General features: G+C 38.1%; 1 protein-coding gene across 1 annotated transcript in view; it reads right to left on the bottom strand.

Moving 5' to 3' along the window:
* Nucleotides 1-885: 885 nt before the first annotated feature.
* MARCHF5 (membrane associated ring-CH-type finger 5) overlaps nt 886-12000 on the bottom strand; it is a 36863-nt gene continuing 25748 nt past the window's right edge. The window contains exons 3-6 of the mRNA XM_007516797.2: nt 8599-8729; nt 5670-5853; nt 4820-4986; nt 886-3698 (exon numbers count right to left, since the gene is read on the bottom strand). Coding sequence (XP_007516859.1) covers nt 3582-3698; nt 4820-4986; nt 5670-5853; nt 8599-8729 — 599 coding nt within the window. The 3' untranslated portion in view covers nt 886-3581. The remainder of the gene's footprint in view (nt 3699-4819; nt 4987-5669; nt 5854-8598; nt 8730-12000) is intronic.

The raw sequence follows: 12000 nt of genomic DNA, 5'->3' as shown, positions 1-12000 counted from the left end.
TAGTTCCTCAGTGAGGACATTGCCAAACTCATGCTAAATTATAGTGAGATAAATTATGTAGCTTAAAGGTATCAGAAACACATCTAAGTTAATGTTTAAAGTAAGAGGGGACTGAACTCAGAACCTCAGACATACAACTCTGGTGCTCTGCCCACTCAGTTATATTAAAAAAAAAAAAAAACAAAAACCATAGCACATTTGGAATTTAGATTTGCAAAATTAAGACTTTTTTAAAAAAAATATTTCCCATTTGTTGCCCTTGTTTTATTGTCGTAGTTATATTGTTTTTGTTGATGTCACTGTTGGACAGGACAGAGAGAAATGGAGAGAAGAGAGACAGAGGGGGGGAGAAAGACAGACACCTGCAAACTTGCTTCACTGCTTGTGAAGCAACTCCCCTGCAGGTGGCAGGGGGAGGACTCGAACTGGGATCCTTATGCCGGTCCTTGCGCCACCTGCACTTAACCTGCTGCTCTACCGCCTGACTCCCAAGACATTAGTTTTTCAATGATTATTTTATTGCCCCCTTTAAAAAATATTTATCTACTTATTCCCATTTGTTGCCCTTGTTTCATTGTTGTAGTTATTGTTGTTGACGTTGTTGGATAGGACAGAAATGGAGAGAGGAGAGGAAGACAGAGGGAGAGAGACACCTACAGACCTGCTTCACCACTTGTCAAGTGACTCCCCTGCAGGTGGGGAGCTGGGGGCTCAAATTGGGATCCTTACACTTTGCGCCACCTGTGCTTAACCGGCTGTGCTACTGCCCGATTCCCCAATGATGATTATTTTACTAAAAGTCTGACTGGTATCTTGAAAACTTAATTTAAGCAGGATTATGTATGTAAAATTAATGAAGGATTTTGTTCAACAAAGTACACCTAGTGAACGTAAAAATTCTTTATTTAACCTAATCCGGCCAGTTATTCAGAGTTTGCTATATTAAAAACAAGACATAAAAAAAAAATTACAGCACAGTTAGCAAGGCAGTGACTAAGTCACTAAGTTGAATATTCTTCACAGTCATTTGATAATCATGTAATGATGAACAATAATTTCAGCCACTTTGGAGATAAATTAACTTCTGCAAAGAAGAAAATGCTACTAGTCATCATTGAATTTTTAAATTTATATTCTTTTATCCCCCCTTTTGTTGCCCTTGTTTTTTTTTTTTTAATCTTTATTGGGGAATTAATATTTTACATTCAACAGTAAATACATCATCACTGAATTTTAAAAAACAGGTTTAAACTGATAAAATAATATACCCACCCATGTCAACTCTTATCGGTTTGTCTCTCATGCCTTTCTTTTTGCCTTTTCCTATAACGCAGGCTATTTAGCAATTAAACAACTACTTTAGAGGGGCTGTTTTGAGCCTACACTGCCTCTCTCCCATTCTTAGAACAAGTCTGCAGAGATCAGTATTATTTGCATTTTAGAGAAGAGAACTAGCTGACCAACACCAGTTATTAGAAGCAGAATTAGAACTTGGACCTCAGTCCATTCAACTTTAGTGGACTCCTGAGTTCTTTTGTAGCTTTCTGGTAATGCAGGTATGTTCTTGAAGAAACTGGCACATGGTATTTCTGTAACTAAGGCTCTTTATTAGACTCAAGTGTTCATTTCCAGGGCTAGAGGCCACTCTGGTCCCCAGGCACTTAACAATTCCCTCCCCACAGCCCTAGAAGCCCCTCCCACCTGCTCCCAAAGAAATTGTTGTTTCCTTGGCCCTCACAAGTCTTGCTGTCTATAAATCTAGACAGCTCTTCCTCCAACTTGGACGTTAAAGTAGTAAATGGGGAATTGTGTGCTTTTATAACTGTAGCAAAAGCTGCTTAAAAGCTCTTCTATGTAACAAAATTATGCAGATAATACGCAGTATGTCTTCTCATACTGAAAATTAGGGAAAAACCAATGTTTTATAATTACAACTATATGATCTAAGTTATTTATATATAATCATAGATTTTATACTTCCCCTTAGAATTATAGCAGTTATAAGGCTGTCTTCTCTTTCTCCCCCAAATCACAACCATTCACATATACTTCATGTTATAACTCAAAATTAAGACATTAATATTATAGAAAGGTACCAGTCTTAAATTACTAAAGGTAACATACATTATTTGCAATCTAGCATAGTTCAATCTATAATTGCTACACTCCAAAACAAAAGTGGTCACTTATCAGTATGGGGACACAGTTAATATTGTCATGCATTAGATACTATGAGCACGAAAATAAATAGGTTTTTGGAACTTTAAAAAATTTAATTTTTAGTTAGTGAAAATAACTGCAAGACCATTCAGAGACTGCTGAACATTAAAAGGGCCACTACTGAAAATTGCTTAAAATAAATAATTGCTCTTGAAAAATGAATATAAAACTGGTAAAACAGTGATTATTATTTTAAGGTGCTAGTCTTATCAATATGACAAGCAATTAAAATCTAAAAACATCTGTATTGTTTAAAAAATAATATACTGACATAAGCCAATCAACAGTGACCTCAATATTTACTCAAGAACTTTTGTTTATATAATTATCTCCTTATTGACTGATATAAAAACAAAGATCTCAAGGCCTCACCTTGGTTTACTTACTGCTGGTTTCCTATCTGTTGAAACTAGACCATAAACTCTATAAAAGCATGTACTAAGTCAGTCTTGTTCACTAGACTACCCCAAAGCATTTTGTACAGTGCTTGGGCAAATAGGAGGTGATCAACAAATACCTGAATCAATGAAAAAAGGAGACTATAGTAACTTTATTAATTTTTCTGCAAATCATTCTGTGCTCCAACTACTATAAACTGGCGGCTCTAATTTCTAGAAATATTTAAAAACCTTACTCCAGTGATGAAAGGATTGATGACTCTCACACACAGAGTAAGACTTCATGAGTCAAAATTACATAATGAACTATGAGATGTCAGCATTATATAAATAATAGTTGATAGTGAAAAAGTGATCTGGAAGCCCTGTAAGTTTTGACCCTACCACATTTTGGAGTACATGACCTGGGTTAAGAAAAAACAATGAAACTGCATTTGTTCAGATAATTATTTGAATGTTTACATACATTTTTGGTTATTCATGACTACTTTAATTTACATTTCCTCCTATTAACATATACTCATGTTTAGCATATAATCAAATTATACCAGTGAGAAAAATCCTCACAGTGCCTTCATTGAGTTACTGATTCTGAGAAAACACTGAACATGACCATGTACAAAAAGAGGCATTTGAATACGACAGTATGTGCATTTTAAAGTATTTGCAGTTTGATCTTTACATTTCTGGAGAAAATATGAACAAAACCCAGGTTTACCATACTAAAAACAATGGTTCAGATAACTGCCATAAAAGAACATACAAAACAATGAAAACAAATCACATCCTTAGGTTCTGTGATTACTGAGAGGAATCTCGGCTCTAAGTGCTTTATTTTATTTCTTGAAAATATAAGAGCAGCAGTTTATCCCAAGTCTCCGCTACTGTGCATTATCGATGGAATCAAAACAACACAACCAAATCATAAGGATGAGAGGACTGCACAACAGCCAGAAGTCAGTTTTATGCTTCTTCTTGCTCTGGATAATTTAGAATTTTGCGATGTGCCTGACGTAAATATTGTTGCTGTTTGAAGTAAACCTTAAATGCTCCTTTTATGGCAACAAAAGCAATTCCACCCTAAGATAAAAAAAACAACAAAGATCAGTTTGTTTTTTTTTAAAGAGATTTAGAGAAGCATAACATTTTTACTTATAAAAGGCTTTGAATCTAAACTATCAATAATTCAGATGTAGAGACATAACTCAGGGACCAAAGGTCAGAGACGCCTGTTCTGTGATCCTATCTTGAGTAATCTTCTTGAGCTCCATGTTCAATCTGACGTGTCAGGGAAGATGCCTGGGTATTACGTGCAAAGTCCACCAAGGTAAGAAGTAGGAAGAATAATAATGATATCAAACAAAACTAAGTGCTCACTATGTGATAATACTTCAAATGAAATGTCAAATGCAATTCTCACAACTGTGAGGTAGTTACTATCACTATCTTCATTTTACAGACATAAAAGTAATAAATAAAGCCAGTTTTTTCACCATGGCAATCTGACTCCAGAGCAGAGGCCTTTATACCAACATCTTATTGGCAGGAAGGATGGGTGTGATGCTTGCACATATTCCAAGAGCAAATCACCTCCACATAGTTCCAGGTCAGCATTACTACAGAAGACCCCACCCCTTTTATTAGAGATGACAGTGGTGCTCAGAGGCTTAAGGGACAAGAGGCCACAGAATGAATGTTTATAGTCACACTAGATTTTAAAATGTGTTTATTAAGACTATAGTTTCAGGAATCATGTCTATAGTTTTAAAAAAATGTAATAATTTATGAGCAAGGGATATAATGGTTATGCAAAAAGACTTTCTTTCCTGAGACTTCAAAGTCCCAGGTTCAATGTCCTGTACCATCACAAGCCAGAGCTGAGCTGAGTTCTGGTTATAAAAAAAAAAAAAAAAAAAAAAGGAGGCGGCACAGTGGATAAAGTGTTGGACTTTCAAGCATAAGGCCTAAGTTCGATCCCTGACAGCACATGTACCAGAGTGATGTCTGGTTCTCTCTCCTATCCCTCTCAAATAAATAAATAACAAAACTATGTTTTTGTTTATCAGAGCACTGCTCAACTCTGGCTTATGGCCATTATACTATTTCCCTAGCCTCCACTAAATTATTTTTGTGAACCAATATGCAATTCACTTTTTTGGGGGCAGAGTCATATTAGAAAAGTGGTACTAAAGCCATCTTACCAAGATTGTCCTTTGTAAATTAGAGTTAACACTACTGAACATCAGTTTACCAACTATTGTCGCAATAGTAGGAAAGACAAGGGCTCCACACAAAATTCGGGTGGCAGATACATGATCTGCTAAAGGATTAGCCTCAGCTGGAATCCGAGGAACAGGACAACCAATGCCTTCAAACAAACAAAGAGTATTAGTGCTACTAGATTAGATTAGCTAAAACATCTCTTTACCTATTTCTTTAAATTTTTTTTTATATTTATTTGCCCTTTTTTATTGTATTAGTTGTTGTTGCTATTGATGTTGTCGTTGTTGAATAGGACAGAGAGAAAAGGAGAGAGGAGGGGAAGACAGAGGGGGGAGAGAAAGATAGACACCTGCAGACCTGCTTCACTGCTTGTGAAACGACTCCCCTGCAGGTGGGGATCCGGGGGCTCAAACTGGGATCCTTAAAACAGTCCTTGTGCTTTGCACCATGTGTGCTTAACCTGCTGCGTTATCGTCCTACTCCCTACCTATTTCTTTATTTCTTATTGCCACCAGGGTTATTGTTTGGGCCCAGTGCCTATACAACAAATCCACTCACTGCTCCCAGTAGCCATTTCTTTTCTTTCTTTTTAAATTTTATTTGATAGGACAGAGATAAATTGAGAGGGGGAGGGGAGATACTTGTAGTACTTGCTTCAACACTTGAGAAGCTTCCCTCCTGCAGGTGGGGAGCTAAGGCTCAAACATAGGTCTGTGTGCACAAACCAGGTGTGCCATTCATTGCTCACCCCCCACTAAAAAAAGCATGCTAGGATAATTTCACAGATTAATTTAGCATGTATGTAACAACCATAATCTAGGGCCTTACCTGGAAATATACTGTTCAAAATTTGTAGTTTATTTGAGTATTTGCGCCACAGTCTAAGTACATAGTCTTCCCAGCGAATCATCTTGCCTAATATCAGCATAACTGGAATAGTAGGAAGTCCAATTAAAAGGAATAAGGGGTCAGCTCTCTCCATAACATCCAGACCTTCTTTATGGCCTACAACCTGTGAAACAGAAAACACCTGCTAGCATCACATCCTCATGTTCCAAGGTTACAGGTGTGAGCTCAATTTATTCTAGAGAAAGTGCTGAATTTAAAGAATACAGAGCCGGGGTAGGGGAGATAGTATAATGGTTATACAGAGCCTCATGTCTGAGGCTCCAAAATTTCATTTTAAATCTCCCAGACCACAGTAAGCCAGAGCTGAGCACTGATCTAGTAAAAAATAAACAAAAACAAAGAATGGTCCGGGAAATAGTGCAGTGAATAAAGTGTTGGACTATAAAGCCTGACTAAGCCCAAGGTCCTGGATTTGATTCGTGGCATCGCATGTATCAGTGATGCTATATTCTCTTTTTTTCCTCTCTCATTTGAGAAAAGGCAGGCAGGCAAGAATACAGATAGAGAAAGTTTTTAAAATAAGTAGGTGTTGTACCTGGGATTTTGAAACTTGAGGCATGAAAGTCTTTCGTATAACTCTTATATCAGCTCCCCATATTCTTTTAAGTTTTATTATTCTGTTTGTCATGAAGGCTTTGCTGGAGCATGGGCCTACTCACTGTACACACCCTACCCTGAGGACTATTCTCCCCTCCCTTTATTCTGCTCTGTTCCTAGAGGGGGTTGGGGGGAGGAGAAACACCATAACATCGACCATAAAGTTTCCCATTTGCATGATGCTCACTCATGGTGGGCAGGACTTGAACATGGGTCCTAGTGCATGGTAAAATGTACACTCTACCAGATGAGCTATCTCCCGGCCCCTACTTTTAGATTTTTTAAAAACTATTTTTTATATTGGATAAGACAGAGAAATTGAGAGAGGAGGGGGAGACAGAGAGGGAGAAAGACAAGAGAGACACCTGTAGACCTGCTTCACCACTTGTGAAGTGAGACCCCCGGCAGGTGGGTCAATGAAATTTTTATAGGCAGAAGAGAAACAGATGACACCGTAAAAGAAAAAAAAAACTATTTTTTAATATTTATTTATTTATTTTCCCTTTTGTTGCCCTTGTTTTTTAATTGTTGTTGTAGATATTGTTGTTATTGATGTCGTCGTCGTTGGATAGGACAGAGAGAAATGGAGAGAGGAGGGGAAGACAGAGAGGGGGAGAGAAAAATAGACACCGGCAGACCTGCTTCACCGTCTGTGAAGTGACTCCCCTGCAGGTGGGGAGCCGGGGGCTTAAACCGGGATCCTTACAATGGTCCCTGCACTTCGTGCCATGTGTGCTTAACCCGCTGCACTACTGCCAGACTCCCTACTTTGAGATTAAAAATTTTTTTTTTTTTTAATTATCTTTATGGGATAGACAGCCAGAAATAGAGAAGGGGGAGATATAGAGGGAAAGAGACAGAGAGACACCTGTAGCCCTGCTTTACCACTCACAAAATTTTCCTCCTGCAGGTGGGGACCAGGGGCTGGTGTATTGTAACATGTGCAAACAGGTGCACCACTGCCTGGCTCCTACTTTTAGATTTTTATTGTTAAATCACTTTACTGGATGATTTACAAGGCAGTTGTTGAGTGCAGAAGTTTCTTATCTCCCCATTCTATCCTTTAAACCCTCTCATGCCATTCCACTTCAGTCTTCTGGTAAAACACACAAGTTAGAACACCGATATGATACCACTGATCCCCAACTGCAGGAGGGATGTTTCATGAGCCATGAAGCAGTGCAGCAGGGGTTTCTTTTTCTCTTTCTTACCCAACTTCTCTGCATCTACTATAATAAAAATTTAAATTAAAAAAAGAAAATTAAATGTAAAAAAAAAAAAGCAACTATCCAACCAGCAAAAAACCAGTTAGTAAATTGTTATAATGTTACATATAGAATGCTGTGTAGATTTCTTTTTTTCTTTTATTTTTATCAGAATACTGCTCAGCTCTGGCTTATGGTGGTGTGGAGGATTGAACCTGGGACTTTGGAGCCTCAAGCACTAGAGTCTCTTTGCAGAACCATAATGCTAGTAGCTACTCCATCCCTCTATGTAGATTTCTTAGAAATAAAAAGATTTTATTTCATATACATGGATGAGAGGGGAGGAGGGAAGAGAGAAAGGAGTCAGCACCAGTCAGTCACTTATTGTGTCTGCTCAATAAGAAGTCTATAGCTCTCTCCCCAGAGGGGCTATGCAAATTTTTGTGTACATGTATGAAAAGATTACCAACATCCATAGTTTTTTTTTTAATTTATTTTATTTATTTATTCCCTTTTGTTGCCTTGTTGTTTTTTTTATTGTTGTAGTTATTATTGTTGTTGTCGTCGTTGTTGGATAGGACAGAGAGAAATGGAGAGAGGAGGGGAAGACAGAGAGGAGGAGAGAAAGATAGACACCTGCAGACCTGCTTCACCGCCTGTGAAGCGACTCCCCTGCAGGTGGGGAGCCGGGGTTCGAACCGGGATCCTTATGCCGGTCCTTGTGCTTTGCGCCACCTGCGCTTAACCCGCTGCGCTACAGCCCGACTCCCCATCCATAGTTTTTTAAAAGAAGATATTGCTCTAATAAGATTCTTTTGGGGCAATATAGTCTAAATGAGTATTTATGAAACTAGTAATAGTGACTAAGGGACAAGGGCATCCCAACAAACGAAGGAATAAGACTATCTCCCTAGCCCTTTATACATTTTCTGATTTTTAAGTGATGAGAATGTTATCATTTGTTCAACTCCAAACAAATATCTGTTGGAGTTCTTCACATCTTCACATTAAAAACCCCACTATGAGTAGAATAAAAAATAGTGAACCTGCATCACTGTCACTGCTCCATAAGTCACAGCTGTCCAATAGATAGAACCAACCATTATTCCTGCTGCTGCAAATGGACAGGCTTTTGAGATCAGTCTATCTGCAAGATCCAAGACGTAAACAACCGGACCTATGATACAAGAAAATAAGTACAGTTTCAGCAGAAGACAGATAGAAAGGCATTTCATGTTTTACATAGATCTGAAATACTTTTATGAAATTGGATTTCTTATGCCTGTTATGCCAGAAATTCACTTTTATAACTATGACAGGCACCTGTATTTGAATAGTCTTACTTCTAAATTCTAGGATATCACCTCTTCAAATTGTGTCTTTACTGGAAGACTTAAAAATAAAGAATCTTCTTGTAGAGAAAAATCACCCACCTCAATCTCACTGGCTATGCCAAATGAAGTGGGCAATCTGGTCTGCTATTCGAAATAGTTCCTCACTACAGATTATCTGGTCTGTACTTGGTAAGAATATCATCTCAAAGACTTTACTTATTATTTCCTTGATACAGTATGTGAAGAAAATGAAGGCAAGTTTTCTTTGTTTTCATGACAGCCAGGGTCTTGTTCATATACAATTTCATAACCCAGGTCTTTCTTTCATTCTGACAGAGACACAGAGAAGAGAGACACCACAGCACTATAGCTTCCTCCTATCTCCCCTGCCTCCCTTGTGGTGCCAAGGCTTGACTCTGTACCATGTACAAACAAAGTAGGTGTCCTACCTGGTGAACTATCTCCGGGCCCAAGGCTGTTTTTTTCTTACACAAAGTCAATTTTTGATATGCTATCTTAATATTCCCTGTAACAAACTTTTAAAAATGATCACAATGCCAATCTTTATGGCACTCCAACAGCTGTATGTGCCAATGAAGCTGTTATTATGTGCTACTATGAAACTGCTACTACCTCCCTCTGGAATTTATTTGGGATAATTACACTTGGAGCTGTTCTTCTAACTAGTTATTAAAGCCAACATAATTTAGTTTTAGAATTTTGCAGAATAGTGCAAGGGTCTTAGATTCAAATAAAGGCCCCCAAATTGAATATCTAAATTTAACCAAAGGATTATGAAACGTTGATCTAATAATCAAGTTTGCTGAATACCATCTACATACAGACCATTACTTTCAGACATTTTCTTAGGGATTTATAGAATTTACTGTCTTCTGGGAGCTTACAATCTACAGAGACCACACCAAAAAATAAAATAAGGAACATTGCTATTGTATAGAGAAATGAACAAATATGATGATAATATAATAAAACATATAAGTACAAGCTTTCATTCAGAGTCAGTAATTCTCCAATCAGTGAAGTCAGTAGTAGTACTAGTCAACATATAAAGAACCTTAAGGAATATTGTGAAATAGGGAAAAAAAAAACAAACATTAGGAGAGATCACATTAACATATATAATATTTAAAACTATCACCAAAGAGATAAAATGAGCCTAGTGCAGTGGACAGTAACTCTACATCTCTAGTAATATTTCTTCAGGGCCTGCATGACACCAGGTGCTATGCCAACCACAGGCATACTACTTGTCATTAGTTAATCTGGTAATGAAGGGTTTAATTTATCTGGGTGAAGTTTGCAACTCTCTTAGACAGCATAATAAAAGTTAACTCAGTGAGTCATCAAACATCATCAAAAGCTGGCAGTGGAATTTGTAAAACCACAGGAAATGTAATATCCTTATACTTCTCTATCTTCTATGAATTATTCTTTAACCAGATAATTAAAGCCACAAGAGAACACACACACTCTCCACATATGTCCATATATCAAGGTCACATCTATCTGAAGTCAATCGCTTCACTTCTACCATCTTTTTGCCAAGTTAAACCCACAGCTCCAACAAAAATTTCAATGAATTATTTCTTTTAATGGTCTGGGAGGTGGCGCAGTGGATAAAGCATCAGACTCTCAAGCATGAGGTCCTGAGTTCAATCCCCGGCAGCATATGTACCAGAGTGATGTCTGGTTCTTTCTCTCCTCCTATGTTTCTCAATAAATGAATAAAATCATTAAAAAAATTACTTCTTTCAAACAAATATACCGCTCTTTTTAAATATTTTAAAAATATTTATTCCCTTTTGTTGCCCTTATCATTGTAGTTATTATTGTTATTATTGATGTCGTTGTTGGATAGGACAGAGAGAAATGGAGAGAGGAGGGGAAGAGAGGGGGAAAGATCGATACCTGCAGACCTGCTTCACTACTTGTGAAGCGACTCCCCTGCAGGTGGGGAGCCGGGGGCTCAAACTGGGATCCTTATACCAATCCTCGAGCTTTATACCGCTTTTTTAATTTTTTAACCAGAGTACACTCAGCTCTGACTTATGGTGGTGCAGGGGGTTGAATCTGAGACTTTGGAGCCTCAGGCATGAGAGTCTGTTTGTAGAAACATTATGCTATCTATCCCTGCCCTATACCACTCTTTTTAAAGAGAACTCAAACTCTTAATTTTAATTCCCCGTTACTTCATTCCTTTGCTCCATTTACAACAAAATTCTTCAAAATAAGTATATTAAAATTTTTTTAATTATCTTTATTTATTGGATAGAGACATATTGAGAGGGAAAGGGGTGATAGAGAGAGAGAGAGAGAGAGGCGCACCTGCAACACTGCTTCACCACTCGTGAAGCTTTCCCCTTGCAGGTGGGGACTAGGGGGCTTGAACCTGGGTTCTTGTGCACTGTAATATGCGCACTCAACCAGGTGCGCCACCACCCAGCCCAAGTATATCTTTTTATTCACTTTCTCTTTCAACTCTGATTCCTGAAATCTACTGTTTTCAAAATTTCTTGGGGGCCAGGTAGTGCACTGAGTTTAGCACACAGTGAGAAGCGCAAGGACTGGCGCAAGGATCCGAGTTTGAGGCCCTGGCTCTCTGTACCTGCAGGGTGGTATCTTCACAAGCAATGAAGCAGGTCTTTGTGCAAGTGTCTCTCTCTTTCTCTAGTCTTCCTCTCTTGATTTCACTCTGTGATATCCAATAACAACAGCAACAGCAGCAGCAGCAGTAATAATAAGGGAAAAAAAGGCTGCCCGGAGCAGCAGATTTGTAGTGCAGGCACTAAGCCCCAGCAATAACCCTGGGGAAAAAAACCTCAAGACCACTAACAATTTCCAAATAGCTAAATCCAATGACCTACTTTAGTGTTATTCTTATTTGGCATGTCAGCAACATCTGACACAGATGATTACTCCTCTTTCCTAAGAGAAATTTCTTCATTGCATTTATAGGATCTCACCATCTCTTGATTTACTTTCCACTTTGTCACTCACTTTAGTTTGCTTTGCTAGTTCATGCTCCTTTACCTCAGGAAGACGGAGCATGCCAGCTTCTCCTGCATCATATTCTTTTTTGTAAAATATATAGTT

This window comes from Erinaceus europaeus, chromosome 1 (genome assembly GCF_950295315.1).
Source record: "Erinaceus europaeus chromosome 1, mEriEur2.1, whole genome shotgun sequence".
Lineage (NCBI taxonomy): Eukaryota > Metazoa > Chordata > Mammalia > Eulipotyphla > Erinaceidae > Erinaceus > Erinaceus europaeus.
This window is presented reverse-complemented; position numbering and strand designations above follow the sequence as displayed.